Source organism: Molossus molossus, unplaced genomic scaffold (assembly GCF_014108415.1).
Source record: "Molossus molossus isolate mMolMol1 unplaced genomic scaffold, mMolMol1.p scaffold_m16_p_15, whole genome shotgun sequence".
Taxonomy (NCBI): Eukaryota; Metazoa; Chordata; class Mammalia; order Chiroptera; family Molossidae; genus Molossus; species Molossus molossus.
Window position 1 is genome coordinate 66,457,982 of NW_023425350.1, and position 23,737 is coordinate 66,481,718.

Genomic DNA, 23,737 nt, shown 5'->3' on the forward strand with positions numbered 1-23,737 from the left:
TTTTTATTTGTTTTAAGTTTTTTTTTTTCTTTATTGACTTTAGAGAAAGTGGAAGGGAGAGGGAGAGAGAGATAGAAACATTGATGAGAGAGAACATCGATTGGTCGCCTCCCGCATGCCCCCAACTGGGGATCGGGCCCACAACCTGGGCATGTGCCCTGATGGGGAATGGAACCAGCAACCTCTTGGTGCGTGGCCTGACACTCAACCACTGAGCCACGCCACCCGGGCGAAGTGGTCCATATTTTAAAATAAAATAAAATTAGGCTGTGGCTTAAGTTTTTCAAACTTTTGGTTTTCTCCCCTCCAAATGCAAAAGTAATACATGATGGTTGTAAAAATCCATACGACACTAAAATGAAGAACTCAGAAATGGAAATTCCCCAGAATAACTGCCATGAACAACTAAGATATATCTTTTCTTCTTCTACACATATATAAGCAAGTATATCCACAGACCTTGATATATTAGAGAAAAAAATTAAATTTGCAGCACAATATTGTAAAATTTAATTTTCTGTTCTATATCTAATAAATTATAGATTATATTTGATAAGATTGCGATGTTCTGGTTAAAAAAGTGTATGCAGAAATGACATGGAAGAGTGAGAAGCTTTTAAATACCGAGTTCACACATTTCTGTAACCTTCTGTACTTGAATTTTAAAATACCTGTTTGTTTATTTATTTTAAATCCTGACCTGAGGATATTTTTCCATTTTCTTCAGATAGAGTGAGAGGAAGAGAGAGAGAGAGAGGGAAACATTGACGTGAGAGAGACACATCGATTGGTTGCCTCCCACATGAGTCTGACCAGGGCTGGGACTGAACTGAAACCGAGGTACATGCCCTTGACCAGAATCAAACTCTCAACTCTTTGGTCTGCAGGCCGACATTCTAACTGCTGAGCCAAACCGGCCAGAGCAAAATACCTCTTTATTAAAGTATAATCTATATCTATACTCATATCTGTATTTGAAAGTCGACATATCCTGAGTGTGCAGCGCAATGAATTTTCATAAACTGACCAGCTCCCAGATGGAGAAGCAGAACGTGCCAAAACCCCAAACTTGCACTGCCTTGTGACGATCGCCCTGCACCAAGGTAACCGTATCTGGACTTCGAATGCACACTGCTTTTGCCCGTTTTCATCTCTGCTTGACTTTTAAGCATGTGTTGGATTGGAAACGAGGATGATGAGTGCAGAAGTGGTTAGAATATACGCAGATATACAGCCATCGTGTCACGCCAGCGTGGATGGCTCTGGCCCCCCGGAGCAGCCTGCTAAGCCTCTATCACAATTACTCTACCTGGCTCCTTTTGATAGACATTTGGAATTTTTTCCAATGTTGGCTAATAAGCCAACTACAGACATCAATTTTTTTAAAAATATTTTTTCTTTATTGATTTGAGAGAGAGAGAGAAAGCGAGAGGGAGAGAGAGATAAAATCACTGATGAGCGAGAACATCCACTGGCTGCCTCCTGCATGCCCCCCACGGGGGATCGGGCCCACAACCTGGGCAGGTGGCCTGACCGGGAATCAAACCGGTGACCTCCTGATGCATGGGCCGACGCTCAACCACTGAGCCACCCCAGCTGGGCTACAGGAAACAATTTGATGTGTGTTTTTTTGTGCATGTAACTTTGAGATGTGTGTGTGTTTTTTAAAAAAAGATAAATGCCTACAAGTGGAATCAATAGTTAAAAGATAGCAAGATTAAAAATAAATTTTTTTTTTGATATTTTACCATAATGGCTCTCCAGAAGGAAGTAACAGCTCAGTTTCTTCTTTAAAACAAACTCCAGGTGCTGGGTGCAGACGTCCTCACCGCAGCCCCGGCTGCAGGCAGCCCAGCCTGCTCTCTGGGCGAGCCAAGCAGAGGGGAACCTGCTTGTGGCACAGTAAACAGACCAAGGAGCGCACCACCCCTACCCCCATCCCCACACTCTTGCCCCCCTTCTCTGAGAACTTGCAAAGAACTAAACACAATCCCAAAGACAGCAGCGGCGAGGCCCTGTTAGACGGCAGAGCCTGCAGTGAGCCGAGGGCCCTTGGGGCCCGTTTTTATTCCGCGGTGGACGGGGTGTGAGCCCTTGGGGAGGGCAGTCTGCCCATCTGGGCCTTCTTCTCTTATCATTTGCGTCGGACATCTCTGAGCAAGGAACCCATCTTAAAAGTGAACCCTGGAACAGTCTGGTCCAGGAGATCCTGGCTCTTTCCCCTCCCCCCAGCCTTGGGAGGCAGCTCGTCCTGTTGCCCAGGAAGCTAATAGGTAGAAAGTGTTTGCTTCTCTTGAGCACCTCCCGCATCTACGCCCTTCTGACTCCCACCAACCCACAGGCAGCAGGCATCTCAGACGACGGGACGGTCCCGCTGTCCCTTCCTCGCACTCTGTGGCTGCCAGAGGCCCCTGAACAGAGCCTGGTTTGCCAGTGCCCTTCTTAAATTGCACCTCCCAGTCCAGGGCTGGGCGGGAAATTAGGGGACTCTCTTCTCATTGGACCTGGGTGTGGCGCTTCTGTAAATGCGGGTTGAGGTTTCGTTCTTCTTGGGCTCAGTATCTCTTGCACTGCTAAGGCCCAGGGCGGGGGCGAAGGCGGGATCCCTGGACTTTTTCAAAGGGCATGAGATCTTCATTCTGACTCCCCTCTCCAGTTCAGCCTTTTCTCCCCAGAGTTTTCTTCTCTGACCATTGAAGCTAAGAGGCAGTAAAGGAAATTGATGGAGCCCTGGCTGGTTTGGCTCAGCGGTGGGAGTCCGCCTGTGGACCAGAGTGCTGGGTACGGCGCTAGGGGCACGTACCAAAAAAAAAAAAAAAGAAATTGATGGACATGTGACAGGGACCTTGATGCCTCTCACCTTCTCTTTGGTGCCAGGAGTCTTTGGGAGTCCACCCTCAACAGAAAGGAACAGGAACTAGTGCAGGCAGCTTGGGAGTGGGCCAGAGCACCTCGGCCCTGCGCACCTGCTGCCTGGCTCCGGGGCCCTGGCTCAGCAGCCTCTCGGGGTCCTCTGCATCCACAGCACGGACTGCCACATGCCGTGGGGGAAAAGAGGACACACCTTTATCCTTATTACTTTTCAACTGAGCACCAACATTTCTACCAGATAGGTGGGCTTTTGTGCTTTTCCATCATGCGAGCCATTTGCATTTTTAACTCAGGACTTTATTTTTACAACCAAGACATTTTTATAAAAGGAACAGAAAGCGAGAGAAGAAATAAACAAGCTGTTAGAAGGCGGAATTAAAAGCCAAGGAATTTTCGCCCTGGCCAGTTTGGCTCAGCGGTTGAGCGTCGGCCTGCGGACCAGAGAGTCCCGGGTTCGGTTCCTGCTAGGGGCACGTACCACACACACACACACACACACAAAAGCCAAGGAATATTCTGAAGGGAAAGGACCTCCAGCATTGATGCGCTGTGACAGCCAGGTCAGCCCTTCCTGGAAGCTTCCTTGGGGACAGTCAGCCCAGCCGGGAAGAACAAGGGGAAGCCATGCCAGCACTGTCCCCTGACTCAGGACTCTCTGTCACTGCCCTACCAGGGCAGAAGGACTTGCAGATGGTGGCTGGAGGGCCAACACCCAAGGTCCCAGCCCAGCCCAGGGCGATGCAGGAGCAGGAAGTGGTGTGGGTGGCATTTCTTACGCAATCCTCCTGTGTGCCCCTGAGTTGCAGGAAGTGCCCGGGGCTCTGAAGCCTCTCTCGGGCTCCAGATGACCAGCCAACAAGTTGCTCCGTGCCCGCGGCCGCAGAAGGGACTTGCAGCGGTTGAAAGCAGGCAGCTCTGGCGGGTCCGTGAAATTTCCATTCAGTGTGTCCCTTCTCTCATTTTCCCAGATCTCACTCGTTCCTGACCAACGTCTTTTTTGCAGCAGGACACCAGAAGCATATTCTCTGCTCATTTATAAAACCTAAAAACAACAGCAAGTTGTGAAACCACTTATTTTCAGGCAAATACTACTGAATTTCCTGTAACAGAGACAAATGGCAAGTGAGGATACAGGGCTCCCCGCTAAGTTCGTAGCCCGGGGCCAGGAGTTTTGTGTTAGTATGTTTTTAGGGCCCATTTTAGTCATTAAAAACATTTTTTTTAAAGCTCAAAAAAAGCAGCCCAAAGGACTGTAGCTTTGGATAGTGTCACCTCCTGCAGTACCTTCTAAGATAAGCTGTTCACAGATGCACACACAGAGGGACCGGAAGGTCACCTGCGGATTGGATGGTTTTCTAAGACCAATTAGAGGCTGCTAATGTCTGCTCCAAATCGCAACATGAGTTTGGAACAGCTTATCTGTGGGGCCCACGGCTGGATCATGACAGCAACCAGAGGTGGTTTTCAAACTGTCTCACAGGTAAGTGTAACAACCACAGGCAACAGGTGAGACCAGAGCTGTGAGCAGAGGGTGAGGGGTGCTCAGAGCCTCCCCCATGACCACCCTCAGCTCCTCCTCTGCCTTAGTTGATCCTCTGAACCCTTGGGTTTGCCAAAGCATGAGGTCCTGCATCCAGCTCCCCACACACTGGTGTCACATCGCTGGGGAGCAAGTTAAAATGAAGGGGCGAGTGGGGGGCAGAGCACAGGCAGTTTCCCGGGGGCGGGGGGGCTCATTCTCCATAAAAGAACATTCTAGAGGCCTAGGTTTAGACAAATACACTCAGTTACCGTCTCCCAGGTAGAGGGTAATTTCTAAAACCAGCACGTAAATGGAAAATTGCACACAATCAAAATTATCACTGAAAAGTGCTCATAAAATACAGCAGCCATGTTTGAGCAACTATATATATATACAAAGATGGTAAATCTAATAATGTGGAGCAATCACGTGGAGAGCTTACGTGGACATTATAATTTTAGAGTATTTAAAAATACACTTTGTGCCCTGGCCGGTTTGGCTCAGCGGTTAGAGCGTCCACCTGCAGACCAGATTCCTGTCAAGGGCATGTACCTCAGTTGCGATTTGATTCTTGGCTCTGGTCCGGGTTATACGGGAGGCAACCAGTTGGTGTGTCTCTCTCACATGGGTGTTTCTCTCTCTCTCTCTCTTTCTCTCTCTCTCCCTCCCTCCTTCCCTCTCACTCTACCTGAAAATAAGTGAAAAAATATCCTCGAGTGAGGATTTTTTAAAAAAATTTTTGTTTTTTGGTTGTTGGGCTCGTGGAGTTGCCTTTCCTGAGTGACATCAGCTTATGCTTCGACTCCATGGGACCAGGGGCCGCGCACGTTGTGGGTGCTTACTCCAGTAAGTTCTCACAATAGCCACGAGGTTGGTACTGTTATCCCATTTTGCAGATGAGGCATCAGAGGCTCAGAGAGGTGAAGCGACTCGCCTACAGTCACGTGGTGGACGAGTGGCAGGCAGGATTCGAACCCAGATCTGCCTCGTGCTGGAGCCAGAGCTCTGAGCCCACGGCCCTGTGGCCCTCTTCAATCTAGACATATGGGCTTTATTTTTTCCAAACAACTCTGTGTGCAGAGGGTTGTAATTAATGAGATGGGTCCGGAGATAGGAAGAAAAACCAATCCAAGAACACTGCCCATGGCCCAGCTGGGGCCTGGAAGTCCCTGAGGTTGAGAGCAACTAACAGCCTCTGGCCTCTCAGTCTCTTGGCTTCTGCCTGTGTTTACCAAGCTCAGGGACCAACGGACGAGGTCTTGTTAGCCCCCGTGTCTATGGGAGCCGGCTGCTGGGAGCCTGCTGGGGTCCAGGGCAGACAGGACTGAGGATGGCAGCTCAGCACCCCACACCGGCCCCGAGGGAACCCACTGCTCTCAATTCAACCCAATTCTGCTCTTTCCTATCCCAAACACTTCGAGCAAGCCTTTCAACTTGTCTATAAAAATAACCCTCCTAGGCCACGCAGGACCAAGTTAAATAAAATAATGGGCAAGAAAGAGTTTGGGATCGTCTGCCATGTCCCAGACACGGGGGCTGAGAGCTGAATCTCACAGGCCTTGAGCTACACTTAAACAGCTGATCAGGCCTTCTGTTTGTCTAGGTCATCTCTTCTCCTGAGCCTCATCCCCCCATGGATTGATACAGCCTGTGGTTTTTCCCGAAGGCGGCGGCTGGCTTCGGCCCCTTGCAGTCGGAGGCTGTGAGCGGCAGCAGGGCTGAGGAAGCCAGCGCCACACCCACGGCTGTGTCAGGGCACTTCTCACGGGTCCCAAGCACTTACTGCTTCATGAAGCGAAGCCGGGCTCTCCTCCGAAGGCCTACAGGGAGAAAGCAGGAGCATCAGTCAGCACCGACGGTGACACTAAGCCCCGGAGCGCAAGGAGCCCAAAGAGGGACAGTCCACACCTCGGACCACTCCCCTGGTGCCAGGCTCTGCTTATCTTCGTGTGTTTTGATGCTCACGGCAAACCTGAGTCGGCTACTGCTCTTATCTCCCTTTGCACGTGAGGAAACAAAGGCACCTAGCAAGCGTGCTACCGAGTCACCTGCCCGGTCACGCAGCTGGTAAGTGGTGAAGGCAGAACTCGGACTCAGTGCGCCTACTCCAGTCCGTGTGTCCTCAACATGCTGTTTGCCCTTCACACAGGTTGGAAGTGAGAGGCTGTGCAGACAGGTGGTCTTGGACCACAGCACGTGTATTTGGGAGACACGCAAGGTTTCCCGTTGGGAGGAAGGAAGGAAATATGAACATGGCTATTTACGAGTTTACTTTCTCCTTCACGGCCTTTTATTTTTGAAGCACATTTAATGCATACATAATATATTAAATAAATAACGACAGTTAAATGACGTTAGTGTTTATTGTTTTTTAATATTTTACTAATGGGGTCCTTGATCAAAAATGCTTGCAGACCACTGAACTTTAATGGAGTTCTTAGAACGGGGTGCATGGATCCCTTAGTGGGTGGCAGCTGTGTGCACAAAGGGGCCCATGACACGTTTCTCCAGGGAGAAGGCCCTAACGACCATCACATGTTCAAAAGAGTCTGTGACCTATGAAAGAACCACTGTTCTGGTCCATGCCCCTGCAGGCCACCCCCTCCCCCTTTACAGAAGCCCAGAAAGGGTAAGTGACTTGCTTGAGGCGGCACAGGTGAGCTGGGGCTCTGGGCTGTCCCCCCTGTGTGGAGGGGGGAGGGGGTGAAGGGAGGGGCACAGGAGTTGATTCTATCTCCAGAGCGGCCAAGAGCAGCCATCTCCGAGTTTCCCTGCGGCCTCGGGAGGATTTCTAGTTTCTGGGAACATAACCCAAACCCCACTCCAATGCCTTCGCTGTGCCGCTTCCGTCCCCACTGCCTGCAGGAGTGTCCCTTTCCAAGCACAGACCCCAGCTGGGCACCTTGGGCAGGACTTTACAAACAGTCGAGGCCCGGGGGGCAGGTGATATTGCCCCTGCGTGCCCCTGGGAGGCTCAGAGAGGCCAGGGCGCACACCCACGGCCGCTAGGTCAGGGAGGGGCAGCGTTGGATCCAAACTCAGGTTTGTCTGACTCCAGACAGGTCTCTGCCGCCTGCCGCGTGGCCAGACCCAGCATAACCTCTGGAACTGCTCGGACTCTCATTGAGCAAACTTCCAGCAGGCTCCCATCTGCCCTGCTCCCCTAGAGACGGAAGGACCCTCAGGCACACTTCCAACAGCAGAAAGGGTCACCATGCCGACCCAAGAGGGGACAACTTACAGTACAGGTGAATGGCCACAGCCAAGGACACCAGCAGAATCAGGACTCCGGCCGCCAGCAGGCCGAGGGTCAGGGGGGCACAGAGCGAATCTGGAAGACATAGATATTACGTGTCCGAGACACCCAGATAAATACAACGAGGGGAAAATAAACTGAAAGCCCACCTCCCAGAGAATACCACTGTCTACGTATTTTCCTCTAGACCTCTTTTCTAGGCACTTTAAATACATTAACAGAATTTTATATGTAACCAGATTAAAAAGTAATGAATTAAACTCAGGATCTATTTATGTTCAAAGAAAATAGACCATTTTAATGGCTGATAATAACGGGATTTTGGCCATTCTAAAAACTTTTATTTTAATTTCATAAGAAATAGCTGACTATGTTTCCCTGGTGAAAGAGTCAAGGATCTTTTGAATCGTTGCCATCCTTGACGCCGTTGTGAGTTTGGTACCTTTGTTTTTGCATTTTCACATAGTTTACATAGACACACACGTTCTTTTAGACAGTGGAGTGGCTCAAAGTGTACACGTTGTTCAGCAGCCAGTTTTTCTTTTCTTTTTTTATTTTCTGTATTGATTTTTTTAGAGAGAGAGAGAGACATTGATGAGAGAGAACATCGACTGGCCGCCTCCTGCACGTCCCCCACTGGGGATTTGGCCCACAGCCTGGGCATGTGCCCTGACCGGGAATCGAACTGGCGACCTCTTGGTGCATGGGTCAATGCTCAACCACTGAGCCACACCGGCCGGGCAGGCATTTTTTTCTTTACTTGAACGTGTCAGCTCACTCTTCTCCCAGCAGAGTGACCGCTGAAGTGTGGATGCAGCAGGGATTATTTTGCCATCAGTGGGCATTCTGTTTGTTGCCTGTGTTGTGTAAATAACTACAGGGAACATTCTCGTAGGTTTCTTCATATGCAGGAACCTGCCTGACCCGACACTGGAAACAGGACCTAATGAACCATAGAGTATATCCATTTTAAATTGTCAAATGCCTTCTGAACAGGCTACCCTGATCTCCATTCCCAACCATCAATTGCACACCCCGCTGATACTTGATATTATCAAAGATTTTAGTCTTTGTCAGTCCAGTGGGTGAAAAATATTTTACTTCATTTCTCTGATTACAGCTTCAGTAATGTTCACACATTGGCCACCTCTTTTTCTCCTGAGTTGCCTATTCGATCCTTTGCCCATTTTGTATGCTATTTAAACAGTTAAGTATATATTATCAATGCCCCAAATCCTTCCCTGGCACCCCTCATGCCCCTACAGTTGGTCCCTGTGAGCAGCAGAACCAGGACTCATGGGTAAAAAGGGCAAGGGATTGCAGACGAAAGAATTAGAAAGAGTTCTGGATTTCAGGGAAGGGAGAGAATTTTTACCAAACACCTATTATGTGCCAAGTATAATGCTAACTACAAAATTCCATCTGGTGAGGAAGGAAGGTATTACTATCATTTTAATCTCTCTTTTGAGAGTTCAGAAAAACCAAGATTCAGAGAGGTTAAGTTACATGCCCCAGGTCACCCAGCTACTAAGTTACACGCCCAAGGTCACCCAGCTACCAGGGTATGAACCCAGGTCCTCCAGGTTCTAGAGCGACTACAGGTCCCAGAGCAACAACTCGAGGGCCTGAGAGGCAGTGGGGGAGTGGAGCGGGCCCTCCGTGGAGACAGCCCGCCAGCGCCAAGGCTGGATGTTGCGATGTGGAGGGGAGTTTCCCCACGGGTGGGGGGAAGGTTGGGTAGAGGTCCTCGAAAGTCCTTCCCACCTCTGAGATGCAAGAGTTTCTATCTGCCCCCCTCTCACCTCCTCCACATTCTCCCAACCTGGATGACCCTCAAAGACATGATGCTAAGTGAAAGGAGCCAGGCATAAAAGACCATGTATTGCATGATTCTATTTGTACGAAACGTCTCTTCAAATCCACAGAGACAGAACATCTGAAGTGCATTTCGGTCGCCAAGGGCTGGCGTGGGAACAGAAACTAGCGGTAAACAAGTATAAAGGATCTTTTAGGGGTGATGGAAATGTTCTAAAACGAGATGGTGGTGACGGGTGCGTAACTTGGTAAATTTATTAAAAATCGTTGAGCTACATGTTTAAAATGGGTGAATTTTATCACATGCAAATTATACCTTAACAAAGTGGTAATTTTTTAAAAAGCAAGAAGTGGCCCTGGCCGGTTTGGCTCAGCGGTTAGAGCATCGGCCTGCGGTTCGGAGAGACCCAGGTTCGGTTCCCGCTAAGGGCATGTACTTTGGTTGCAGTTTGTCCCCACACTGGTTGGTCGTGCGGGTGGCAGCCACTCGATGTGTCCGTTTCACGTTAATGTTTCTCTCTCTCTCTCTCTCTCTCTCTCTCTCTCTCTCTCTTCCTCTCTCTCCGTCCCACTCTATCTGTACAGAAAATGGAAAAATGTCCTTGGGTGAGGATAAAAAAAAAAAAGATAAAAAGCAAGAAGTGGGTGACGGCTGCAGGGTCGTGCAGAGCAGGAAGGTCTCCTTTCGCAGAGGGGTGGGCAGGGAGGCTTCCTGAAGGGTGGTCCCAGCTGCTGGAGGCCAGCAGTGCAGCTGGAGGCCCGCGGTGCAGCATGGCCACCTGCCCCAAACGGCACTCCAGGGACAGCTGTTGCTTCCAATGAAGTGTTCAAAAGCCTGCTTGGGCAGGGAGCCAGTGGCCACAGTCACACCCGTGACAGGCAGCTCGGCTTCCTCACCTCACTGGGGTCTCCTGAGGTCTGAATCTCACCCCCTTTCTCCTGAGACAGTGGCTTAGAAATTGTCCCCCAGGACCTCCCAGTGTCTCCCAAAGGACAGCTCTAAGCCTTTGAAAGCAGATCCCTTTCCAAGGTGGCCGTGAGGGTTTTATTCACGATCACAAGCTTTAAGCTCTGTCTTGGGGCCCTGCCAAGCTGAACTCCTGTGCATAGCCTCTCATTTCATCCTCCTTCCCTTTAGCCAGGTAAACATCCCCATTTGACAGATGAGGAAACTGAGGTTCAGAGAGGCTGAATCATCTGCCTAAGGTTGCACAGTACAGGCAGTGGCAGACAGGGATTCCAACAAGGCTGGCTGACTTACTACTAGGTTACACCGCTCCATGGCCCTCACCCCAAGTGCAACCACCACCTGCCGCCTCCCCTGCACGCCACTTGGCCACCTATTTATTCTACAGAACCTGCTAACGTCGGGTTTGCACTTTGCCCCAGTATTTTACTAGGATTAATATTAGAAATGATGGAAGAAATTTGAAGACTTTTCTTCCATCATTTATAAAAGTGTTGCTGAACTCACTGTCATTCAGCAGTCCTCACGCAAGGATGAACAAAGCAGATTTCTTCTAGAATCTAAGGCCAGATGAAGGCTCTGATGTGCAGGGTTGTGTCTTTCTATCACTGTGGCAGTGTCACCAGGAATTGAACCTGCAACCTTTCAGTGTAGGGGATAATGCTCCAACCAACCGGGCCACTTGGCCAGGGCTGTCTTCCCTCTGTTTTTTGTTTTAATCCTCACCCAATGATATTTTTCTATTTATCTTCAGATAGAGTGGAAGAGAGAGAGAGGGAGAGAAAGGGAGAGAGAGAGAAACATTGATATGAGAGAGACAAATCGACTGGTTGCCTCCCGCATGACCAGGACCAGGGCCGGGGACGAACTGCAACTGAGGTCCACGCCCTTGGCCAGAAATGAACCTGTGACTCATTGGTCGGTGGGCTGACGCTCTAACTGCTGAGCCGAACCGGCCAGGGCTCCCTCTGCTTGAACTGGCTTTGCTGGCTCCTTCAGCGCATGGCACAGACCCAGTGCATGTGTCCTCATCTTCATGGCTCTGTTGTATTTTCCGTTTCCTTTTTTGTTGTACGCTGCCTGGAATCCTTTAGGTGGCGTTGTGGGGCATAAACTTTATTAAGTGAAGTCACTCTGTCTCCACCTTTATGTTCCCTAAGATGTTGCTCTCTATACATGGATTCGGATGTTCTTTTCACTGTGACCTCGTGGGACAGCGCCTCACTCCCATCCCCCAGGTCCCGTTAGATGCCTCTCCCAGACTTCTCCTGGTACTTTATATATATTTAAGACAAAGCAACCCAGCAGTATGAGGTGGCCTGGTGTGGCTGCTTGTGGTTTGTTCTATGGGTTAGAGCAGATGGTACTTTCTATTCGTCACCAGAAACTTTTGGGGAACAGAGATCAGTATTTTTCCAGAAACACATTTGGCTTATGGATTCAAGAAAAGTGTGAGTGTGTTTGTATGTGTGTGTGTGCGTGTGTGTGTGCATGCATGTGTGTGTGTGCACATGTGTATATGTGTGTGTGCATGTGCGTGCGTGCGTGTACTCCAGCTGCAGTGTCTGATGCTTACAGGACAGAGCGGTGAGCTTGTTCACTCATTAGCAAACATCTATAAAGCACATGCTGTGTATTAGATCCTCTGTTAAGCATCAAAAGTGGGAAAGTTTAAAGTTCTAGTCCTTTGGATTGGGTTTTTGTTTGTTTGTTATACCTTTATTGAGATATAATTTACATATTCTAAAGTTCACCTGTTCCAAGTGTGTAATTTCATGTTTTTTGCTAAATTCGCAGAAATGTGCAACCATTGCCACAATCTAATTTTAAAACATTTTCTCTCCCCACAAGAGATCCTGTACCTACTAGCAGTCGCTCCTCACTCCTCCCCCAGTAACTTTTAATGAGGCTGAGTGCCCCAGCCCCAGGCAGCTGCCACTCCACTCTCTGTCTCTGTGAATGTCACATTTTGGACTTTCCATATCAACGAGATCATATAATACATGGCCTTTTGTAACTGGCTGTGTCCACTGCGTCGTATTTTTAAGATTCGCCCATGTTGTAGCATGTATTAGTACTTAATTCTTGATTATGCCCGAACAACATTCCACCGCATGGTTATTCCTCATTTCGTTAATTCATTCATCAGTTGGCGGACATTTGAGTCGTTTCTACTTGTGAATCACGCTGCCAGGAAAATGTGTGTGCAGGTCTGGGGTGGACGTAGCGTTCACTAGTTTCATCCTGTGACGACCGGCGAGTGTGTCCCTACCAGACTGTGAGCTATGGGAGGGTAGCACATTTCCCCCTCGGACTCCAGCTCGGGGCCAGAGAAACAGGCTCAAGAGTGTGAGCTTGGGAAGGACTCTCGGAAGAAAGGAAGGAAGGGAAGGAAGGAAGGAAGTCAGAGAGAGACAGTGTCGCTGTGCCTCTGAGAGTCCACAGGGACCGGAGAACTCACCCTTGCGCGTCACCGGGCTTGGGGGCCGGCATCTTATCTTCTTAGGAGTGGACTTCTTGGTGGGCTGGGCAGTGGTGGGAAGGACATCAACTACAGAAAGCAAGCAAGACGCATATCTCAGCCGGGCCAACAGCAGGGGGACTGGGACACAAAACTGAACACGGCGCACCTTACCTCCAGGTACTGAAGTGACCATCCCTAGGCTGCTACAGCACTTGAAGTTCCCAGAACAGTGACATACCTGAGCTGCATCCCCAGCTCTCAGAGCTGTCTGTGGGCCTAGGGACAGGGTCAGCTTGGTGCCCTGGAGAGAGAGGGGCTCTGGAGCTACAGCCCTGAACTGAGCCCCAGCGCCACTGACCAACCACTGCGTGACCTGGGGCAAGTTCTGTCACTTTTCTGTGCCTCAGTCTCCCCGTCTGCTGAACTAAAGATGGTCTCCACGACCTTCTTGGGGTTGTGAGAATTAAAGGGGCCGAGTGCCCAGCACAGTGTGCAGTAGGCAAGGCTCCCCCTGGCTGAAGCCAGGGTCCCCGAGCCCTGCCAGCCCCTGGCGACCGCAGGATGCTGTGGAAAGGGGGTGGGTGTCTTTTCCCGCATGTTCAGCGCCATGCAGGTTGTATACTTTGGGATTATCTTTCCTTCTCGGGTGTCTTAAAAAAACATATACCGTCAGAGCCAGCGGGACCTGTAGCCCAGTCTCAACCTTTCATTTCAAAGGCCAACACCAGCGACATTAAGGGGAGGCGCTGGCCCCCAGGGCCCTTGGTGGAAAGGACCCCAAACTCCTCTCCTGACTCCTGGGTGGGTGGGTCACTCCCCTGTTTTTGTTCTAATTCATTGTCACCCGCTAAAGTGTTGGGATAAAGCAGGGGGACAAGGGCGGGGAGCAAAGGGAGCCGAGGGCGGAGAAACGGTGTGAGCGCCGGGTGCCCCGAGTCCAGCCTTCGCCTGTGCGGGCTGAGGAAAGGCATTTCACGGAGCCGATTTTTCTCGAAAACGAGAGGAGAGGGAATAGGGTCACCATGAACTTAAACTCTAGAGATAAGGGGCAGGGAGGAGCAGCCAGCAAATTGGGCACTGTGGGGCTGGCTTCTTCCATACACAACGTGGACGCTTCGGACCCTCCCCACCTGTGCCTCCTCTGCTCTGCCGGCTCCAGGAAGTTTCGAGAAGAAGAACGAACTGGAAGGAACACTTCCTGAGCTTCTACCGGGTGCTAGTGGCAGCACGGAGCACGTCAGCTGGAGGTGATCAAACCCACTAGCTTTGGGACGGGCACTCTGTCCCCATTCTGTCCCCGAGAAGCCCAGGCACAGGGGGCCGAAATAACTCGCCCAAAGATCGAGAGACAGTGAACAGCAGAGCCAGGATCTGAGTCAACAGACTCCGCTCCCAGACTCTCACGGTGCCACATGCCCGCCCGTGCAAATGCTTTCTCACAGACAAGTGAACCGCATCGGGTGACCCGGGCCCTGCTCATCAGCGTGCCGGGGAAACCGGGGTAAAAGGAAAAACACCATCAGCTCCAGTGCCCGGAGGGTGTGCGGGGAGCCTGGGCCCTGCGAGGGGTGCCCAGCGTTCTGTTAGCTCCTCCACCGTCAAGGCCCTAGACGTGCTCATTAGGTCGTACACGGGGAGACCAGAGGGCGCTCCGCAGGCATGGTGAGCGGGCAGGGGAGCCGCTCGGCAGGACCCCAGCGCCTTGCTGGGCACAGGTGAGGGGCCATGGACAGGCTTGTTCCATTTTAATTTCTTCTTGCCCAGAACCAGGTCCTCTTGCTTCCTCCTGACACTCCCTCCCAGTTCAAATCTCCTCCTTTCCTCTCTGAAAGGGACAGGCCTTTGAACCCACGGTGTGCTTACGCCCCGTCTCCTCCCGAATGGTTTCTCTACCACCCGCTTCCTCCTTCAAAATGCACTGACTTTCTGGCAGGAGGACGGGCTCTGGCCCTGGGTCCCCGGCCCCTGGGAGATGACACGGGTGCGAGCACATGCTCTGGGGAGGCCCTGCCGTTCCTGGGAGCCTGCAGCCGGAGAGCTTTGGAAATGTCAAAACCAAGAGCGAGGGGGTGGAGGTCGGACGCTTCTGAAAACCACCCGCCGTTCTCAGACCCTGAAATTGCATGAATGGAAAGACGTGGGACTTACAGAGACAAAAACAGCAAACCAAACCCAAACCCCCAACCCACTAACCCTAGGTTTCAATACAGGAATCCGTGAATAACCCCAAAGCATGCTCAGCTCCTTGCCCAGAGATCTCCTCCCTCCCCCACCTCCTCATTCAAGGCAGGAGAGGAGGCTGGTGAGTCCTGACAAAGGGGGGCATCCCTCTGATTTCTGTCTTCCTAATGGTGCTGCCGTCCCAGCCGTCTCTGCACAGCGCATGCTGAGACGTCTGATTCCGGGAGGCCCCCTGGGTACTCTCAGTGCCCCAGTGTGGGAACCCAGGTAGTGGGAAACAGAGCCGCGGGAGGCTTTTGGGGGTTGGCTCTGGCCATGGGCTAACCTGAGGGGGCTAACGTCAGACGTGGGCCTTTGAGAATTTCTGCCTCTGATTCCTTTGCACTTTGACAGCGTTGTCACTGTCCAGTACGGCAGCCACCTGCCACACGCACATGGCCAGTCTGACCCAAGATGGGCTCCGCTGTAAAACACACATGCAATGCTTGCTATGAAAGGGGAATGTAAAATATTTTCGTAATAATTTTACCTTGATGACATTGTGAAGTGACCCTGTTGATAAATTGGGTTAAATAAAATACATTTTAAAAATTAATGTCATGTGTTCTTTTTAACTTTTTTTTTAACGTGGCTATCAGAAATTTTAAAATGACGTCTGTGGCTCACAATATATTTCCACTGGATGTGCTGACTTAACTCGTGAGGAACCGTAGCTTCTGAGACTAGAGGTGGTCGTGGAGGCCATCAGCAACCCCATGATACAGATGGGAACACTGAGGCCCAGCGAGCGGGGAGGGACTCGCCCAAAGACACACAGTATATTTGCAGCAGAATTTGCAGATGGGCTTGGGGTCCAGTCTCCTCATTCCCTGCAACTCTGAGTGTGGGTTCGAGCTATAGGCTCTCATGCAGAATGTGAGGGCACCTGCCTCTCCCCTGCCTGTGTGCACATTTGGAGGGGATTTCTGAGACCATCATCAGGCCTGGGGACTCAGCCAATCCAGCCACAGCCTCAGATGGCCTGATATGGCTCAAGGACGGCACTGTTCTGTCCCCATAAGGAGCAGCGATGCTTCTAAGCATCTCATTTTCAGTTGGAATCATAATAGTGCCTACCTTCTGGGATGGCTGGCAGCATTAAGGGAGATAACTATGCAAAACAGCTGCACGTGCTTGACCCTGGGGAAGTCGCAGAATATATTTTCTGTGACCACTAGCCATAGTGTTACTGCTCATGGCCATCATCCCCCCAGTACAGTTGGGCTCGCTGAGAGTGGGGGTAGCCCCCATGTCTGACACATGCCTGACACACAGTAGGTGCTCAGTGCTATTGATAACACTGAGCCAAGGTCTTACCCACACGCAGCTGAGTTCCCGTCCCGAAGGTCAGCTTGGGGGTCCCAATGGTCAGGCAGAAGTAGACACCACTGTCTGCAGGCTTCACACTTGTGAGATTGAGGATGGACTGGGTTCCCTCCTGACGCACAGTTAGCCTCTCCTGCTTCACGTCCTTGCCGTACACAGTCTTTTTGGTAGAATCCACGACGGCCAGGAACTCATGGTGACTGTGCATGCTGGGGTCCTGGGGCTGCTTCAGCCAGTAGATGGACGTGCTGGTGGAGGAGGCTTTGGCGTCACAGACTAGTGGCACCACTGTGTTGGTCTGAACCACGAGGTACTGAGGAGTCTGATGGAGTGTGGAGCTGCCAAGGAGAGCTATGAGAAACAGATGGAGCAGAGCCCATCAGCACATTGTCCTGGCCACAGTGGTGGGACCCCGGGGTCACCCCGAATCGAGTGTTAGAGGAAAAGCCATGGAAGAACCTGCCCAGTTGCAGGGTCTGGAGGCTGTTGTAAATGCAGCTCTTCCTGGACTCTAGGGTTCGAGCACCACGCCTCCCAGGGATCACCTGCCAGCAGGTGTGTATTCTGTCCAGCTTCGCAAAGGGGACAGGGAGAGAGCTGCCGTTTGTTGACTGGATGCTTAGAAGGCTGGTTGTTTGCATAATTATCTCAATCAAGCCTCAAACTTACTTTGGGATTTTTATTCCCATTACACGGATGAGGAAACGGACGGAGGCATGAAGTTATTTGTTCAAAATCCCACTTACAGCTGGCAAGTGACCTGGGATTCAAACTCAAAGATTCGCCCCGGCCAGGTGCTTCAGTTGGTTGGCGTGTCATCTCAACTAACGTTTCGGGTTCGATTCCCAGTCAGGGCACATAGCTAGGTTGTGGGTTCGTTCCCCGGTCATGGTGGGTACAGGAGGCAACCGATTGATAAGTCAATCTCACATCAATGTTTCTCTCTCTCCCTTCCTTCCTCTCTCTAAACATATCCTTGGGTGAAGATTAAAAAAAACAAAACTCGAAGATCCAGTCTGAGTTAGTGCCTTCGCCTTGCCCGGCTGCAACTCAATGTACAACTTCTTCAAGCTTCAGGGCTGAAGGCGAGCCAGGGCCAGCTGGGCCAGGAGCTCCGCATCACAGGCGGGGCACTGGGCGGGGCTGGCCGACCCAACAGAGGCCCAGCCACTGTTTGTGGACATGGATGACAGGCAGCAAGAGGCACTTGCTGTCCCCCGGTAGGCACAGTAATGACCATCACTCCCCACCCCAAGCCATTGACAGGTCACTGGACCCCCTCCTGAGCGGAAGGACAGACACCCCAGAAGCAGGGCCGGGAGTTCATTTTAGTCTCAGACAGGACGCACTGTAAGGAGGGGACTGTGCACTGGAGCCAAACTCACAGACCTGGCCTTGAACCCGGCCTCTGCCCTGCGCCAGTTGTGGAACCTCAGGCAAGTCATGGGCCCTGACTCTTCTCTTTACAAAGAGGGTGGCTTAGCCCTGACCGCTTTGGCTCAGGGGTTAGAGTGTCAGCCCTTGGACTAAAGGGTCTCAGGTTCGATTCCCGGTCAAGGGCATGTACCTGGGTTGCAAGTTTGATCCCCAGCCCCAGTCAGGATCATGTGGGAGGCAACCAATAGATGTGCCTCTCTCACATGGATGTTTCTCCCTCCCTTGCACTCTATCTTAAATAAATAAATATATATAAATAAAATAAAATCCTTGTTTCCTTAAAAAAATAAAAAGTAAAAAGAAGGCAGCTTAAGGCCATTGGCTTGACTGCCTCTGAGGGTTAGTGTGTCCAAGAAAGCAAACTGTAAAGTATCGTACACGGGTAAATCACTGTCCATGTGTCTCACATATCAGGGGTTGTTACGGCAGCAAGTTAAATCTTAAGGAGAAGGGTTAGAATGAATGGGTCTTTTGCAGTGAAGTCCTACAGAGTGAATCTGCCTTAGCGAGTCCTTCCTTTCAGCTGTCGGGTGGAGGGACAGACAGCAGGCCGGCCAGGGCAGACCCAGGAGCAGTGTGGCACAGACCTTCGTGAGCAGAACAGCCAGAGAATGGTGTGTGTGTGTGTGTGTACCCAAGAGGAGCTGGCTTAGCAGGTGGTGGCCCAGATTCACAATCCTACCTATGTGTTCTCAGGCTCCATGGCCCACAGCAGCCATGAAACGCACTTTGGCTTTCTGACTCCAACAGACCACTCTGAGCTTCCGCTTGCACCAAGAATGAAATGGTACCTGGGGCGCAAGTGGCTGCTGGGCCTTCGCTTTTCTCCCCGAATGCCATAGTGCCTTTTCAGCAGAGTTTTGGGCTGTGACCTCTTGGGGGAGATAATAAGAATCGAAAATACCAATATTTACTGAATCGTGCCAAGCATAGTGCTGGAATGATCTCATTTCATCCTCACCAAATCCTGTTTCACGCCCATTTTATATACGAGGAAACAGAGGCTCAGGAAGGTTAAAGACATGTTTAACCAATGGACATGGACAACAAAGCCAGGGATGGGGCGGGGGGGGGGGGGATGGGGAGGAGGGTGTCAATGGGGAAAAAAAGGAGAAACATCTGTAACAAAAATAAAATAAAATAAAATAAAAAAAGACACGTTCAAGGTCACACAGCCTGTATGTGGTGGATTCACATTCAAACCCAAGTCTGCAACCCCAGAGCCCGAGCTTTGAGGCATTCACTGAACTGAGAAAACCTACACATGGGTCCAGGCTCATGGTCATGTGCTCGTGTACACAGAGTGGGGCCACAAATACACAGACTCTCGAGGACCTTCCAAGAAAGCCCCTAAGTGACTCCTCAGGGGCAAAAAGGTCAGAAGGGGCACCAGGCAGTGTGTACCTTCCCCCTCCTGCGTCCTGACACGAAGACTTCCTAGCTGAGACACACCCTGGTCTCTCTCTGGTGACCATTGCTTTGCAGCCCCTGGGGACTGAACATCCCTCTGTGGCCCAACCCCATCTATGTGCCTGACCCCTAGCCAGGCCTTGTGGCACGTGTGGCCTCGTTGGATTCTTTCCATCCTCTCAGTAACCCAGGGACTCCATCCTCAGAGGGACCTGCGGTTTCTAAGACGATCGCAGTAACATCAGTAGCTTTGCATGGCCTGGAGGAGCTTCTGCCTCAGGTGTTGTTGAGCTCACTGGGTCAGAGCCTGGGCTGGCTGGCCTCGTGCCCTGGCGGGATGCCCAGCTTTGGGCTTTGGGGCAAGAGAGCACATCGGCCACAGGTTAGTGGGCAGTTTGGGAGGCAGAGGGACTTCTTCTGAAAGGTAGTCTGGCTGGGCTTAGCCAGAGGACAGTCCAGACACCCGCTTCATGTCCAGCATGCCAACGCCGACACTGCCTGTCTCTGGAGTTACACTGCACACCCAAGCCCAGGCAATGTTGGGGAGACAGGAGACCCCCCGGGGAATACTAGGCCGTACAGCCTGGTATTTGGCAAATTGTACTACAACACTTGCCCGGAAGTAATAAAAATGTGTCTAACAGAGCCCTGGGCCAAGCGTTGGGCACCCAAACCAGGACCGGGCCTCTGGCACCTTCCTGGGAGCACATCCCTGTCTTGTCCCCAGCAAGGGCATTTTTCCTTCCTCAGTGCACCTCCTCTTTCCCTTTTCTTCCTTCCTCCCTCCTTCCTTCTTTCCCCTCCCTCCCTCCTCTCTTCCTGCCTCCTCTTCTAGCTCCAGGCTTTTGCCCAGAGGTGGCCTCGGACCCCTGGGATAATGAGCTCCCGGAGGACTTTCCGCCCTCAGGGACTGCCTGCCGCTGCCTCAGGGTGCCCCGCAGCCCCCACCTCTGGACCCTGCACCCTGCACCCTGCACCCTGCACCCTGCGGGACAGCCCTTCCGAACGCCCGCCCAGGCTCTTGCTGGGTGCGCGCAGCCCACCGCCTGGCCGCCCCTCTCCCCTTACCTGCCAGCTGCACGGCGGGGAGGAGCAGCCAGAGCCACAGCCGCATCTCGGCGCCTGACACCTGGTCCCCGCGGCGCTCGGCTGAGACTGCCCGGCTGGGGGTGGGTGCGGAGCGGACCGGCGGGGAGGTGTGGGAGGTTACAGCGAGAGGGCGGGACCTGGCGAGAGTCTGGGGTGAGGATGGCAAGGTCTCCACCCGCATCTTCTTCGCATTTCAAAGGTCTTCTCTCTCTCCCTTTCCAAAAGGACCCCTGCTTTCAGGTAAGGAGGTCGTACCTGTCCCTGTCAAGCAGTTGTACGTGTGCGATCGCCTCCTGCCCTGGGAGGTGGTCTGACTCCACGTGACTCCATGTGACAGTTAAGCCAACTGAGGCTCAGAGAGGTCAGGATGCTCAAGGTCCCACAGGAGTGGTGGAGCTGGACCCAAACTCGGGTCACTTTTCTTTGAGTAGTTGCTAGCCTCCAGGGTCCCCTGGCTCAGCCGGGATAGGAGGGACCAGGACCCAGGCCCTGCCCTCAAGGGCACACACTTGTGAGGGACAAGGGAAAGTTAACTAACCGGGACACACAGTATGAGCTTGGGGACAGTGAGCTGGGGTCCCAGAGAGGGGACCCAACCCTGTCTGGGGTGGGGGTGGGGATGGGGCTGGAAACCAGACTTAGCTCTTCAGAGCCCAGATGAGCTGAGGAGATTCTGGGGCTCCCCTATCATCCCCACAGGTGCAGTTATGGTTAAAATAACACTAAAATGGGAAGTCAGCAGATGAACAAAGATGCCAACTTTGAAGGTGTGTGTGTGTGTGTGTGTGTGTGTGTGTGTGTGTCTGTGCCCCACTTTCCTGCTCTGGGCGGCCCACCTGCTCTGCCTGCCAGTGTGTCATCAGGCCTGTCAGGGGGACTTGTCAGGGGAGTCTTCCTGTTCCAATGAGGGTTACAGGGGAAGGGGGTTGGGAGTCGGGGGAGGGCATTCCAAGAGGATTACTGGGTGTGTGAAGGCCTGCAGGGGTGAGGGAGCCTCGGAGGCCCGTGGAAGGCCACAATATCAACAAGGACTGGACACAGGCCCTGTGGGTCACCCTAACAGCTTGGAGTTTATCTAGGGGGTGGTGTGTCACTGGAGGTCTACAGCAGGCAGTGTGTGTGGCAGAGACACTGTCAGCTTCAATGCCCAAAGCCAATATCCTTTCTGTCTCATCCTGCCCGGCTCCTTTGTCCACTGCTGGTGACAGGCCCTGCTGAGCTAGATGCCGAGTTCAAAGTCGCCAAAGGAGAAGGAGCATTATGTCCTGAGTGTGGGGCTGCTCCTATAGCCCAGTCAGAGGTCAGAGTCGCCTTCGACATTTTCCTTGTACCCAGGAGCTGAGGCCTGAGCATAAGCAGGACAGGTCGCCCTGGGGAGAACACACACTAGTGAGCTTTTCTCATTTTTATTGAAATGATACTCACATAGCACAAAGGAACCATTTTATTTTTTTATTGAATTTATTGGAATGACATTGGTTAATAAAATTATATAGGTTTCAGGTGTACAATTCTATAATACATCATCTGTACAAAATTAACCATTTTAAAGTGTACAACCCACTGGTATTTAGTACATTCGCAGTATCATGCAGCCATCTCCACCTAGTTCCAAAACACGTCCTCTCCCAAAAGAAATCCTTGTATCCATTAAGCAGTCACCCTTCTATGGCCCCCTAATCCTCTCCCCAATCTTGGTCATCACTAATCATTTTCTATCTATCGATTTACCTATTCTAGGCATTTCACATAAAAGTAACCATACAATAAGTTGCCTATTGTGTCTGGATTCTTCTTTCTTTTTTAAAATATTTGTCCGACCTAAAAAATTATTTTCACAACATTTTTTAGTGTTTGTATGAAATTATTACTTTTTAAATTTAATATATTTATTTTTGTTACAGATGTTTCTCCCCCCCCCCCCCCGCCACTGATCCCTCCCTGTCCTGTCCCCAGCTTTGTTGTCCATGTCCATGGTTCATGCATACATGTATATAAGTTCTGTGGTTTATCTCTCCCCCACCCCCTCTTCTGGGGATTGTCAGTCTGTACCCCAGTTCCACGTCTCTGAGACTACCCCATTCCTCAGACTGTTATGTTCATTATATTCCACAAATGAGATCATATGATACTTGTCTTTCTCTGTTTGGCTTGTTTCACTTAGGATAATACTTTCCAGGTTCCTCCATGTTGTCTCAAAGGATAAGAGATCTTTCTTTCTTACAGCTGCATAGTACTCCATTGTGTATATGTACCACTGCTTTTTTATCCATTCATCTACTGATGGACATTTGGGCTGTTTCCAGATCTTAGCTATTATAAATAGTGCTGCTACGAACATGGGGGTACATATATTCTTTCTGATTGGTGTTTCAGGCTTCTTAGGGTATATTCCTAGAAGTGGGATCACTGGATTAAATAGCAGTTCAGCTTTTAATTTTTTGAGGTAACACCATATTGTTTTCCATAGCGGCTGCACCAGTCTGCATTCCCACCAGCATTGTACTAGAGTCCCCTTTTCTCCACACCCTCGCCAGCACTTGTTTGATGATTTGTTGATGGCAGCCATTCTGACAGGTGTGAGGTGATACCTCATTGTTGTTTTAATTTGCATCTCTCTAATGATTAGTGATGTTGAGCATTTCTTTATATGTCTCTTAGCCATTTGTATGTCCTATTTGGAGAGGTGTCTATTTAGTTCCTCTGCCCATTTTTCAATTGGGTTCTTTGTCTTTCTTTTGTGGAGTTGTATGAGCACTCTCTATATATTAGAAATTAACCCCTTATCTGATATATCATTGGCAATTATGCTCTCCCATACAGTGGGTAGCCTTCCCATTTTGATGATTATACCTTTTGCTGTGCAGAAGCTTTTGAGTTTGATGTAGTCCCATGTGTTCATTTTCTCCTTTGTTTCTGTTGCCTTAGGTGATGTATCAGTGAAAATTCTGCTGCGTATGATGTCTGAAATTTTGTTGCCTACATTTTCTTCTTGGATTTTTTTTTTTTATTATCCTCACCCGAGGACATTTTTCCATTTTTTGTTCAGATAGAGCGGGAGGGAGAGAGAGGAAGAGAGAGAGAGAGAGAAACATCGATGTGAAGGGACACATCGAGTGGCTGCCACCAGCATGACCAACCAGGGCCGGGGACAAACTGCAACCGAGGTACATGCCCTTAGCGGGAACCGAACCCGGGTCTCTCTGTACCGCAGGCCGACGCTCCAACCGCTGAGCCAAACCGGCCAGGGCTCTTCTTGGATTTTTATGGATTCTTGAGTCACATTTAAGTCCTTTATCCATTTTGAGTTTATTCTTGTGTATGGTGTAAGTTGATAGTCTAGCTTCATTTTTTTGCATG

At 50.8% G+C, this 23,737-nt stretch overlaps 1 protein-coding gene and 1 long non-coding RNA gene across 2 annotated transcripts; both read right to left on the bottom strand.

Moving 5' to 3' along the window:
• Positions 1-3,835: 3,835 nt before the first annotated feature.
• Positions 3,836-6,332, bottom strand: LOC118630735. The gene is made up of 2 exons (XR_004959686.1): positions 6,177-6,332; positions 3,836-3,913 (listed from the first exon to the last, which is right to left on the bottom strand). It is a non-coding gene; the product is annotated as an uncharacterized LOC118630735 (long non-coding RNA).
• A 1,270-nt stretch (positions 6,333-7,602) lies between these two features.
• CD8B (CD8b molecule) lies at positions 7,603-20,435 on the bottom strand. The gene is made up of 4 exons (XM_036262434.1): positions 20,357-20,435; positions 16,433-16,792; positions 12,893-12,982; positions 7,603-7,724 (listed from the first exon to the last, which is right to left on the bottom strand). Exons 1-4 carry the CDS (start codon positions 20,400-20,402, stop codon positions 7,603-7,605), a joined length of 618 nt encoding a protein of 205 aa, XP_036118327.1. The 5' UTR covers positions 20,403-20,435.
• Between the last annotated feature and the right edge of the window lie 3,302 nt (positions 20,436-23,737).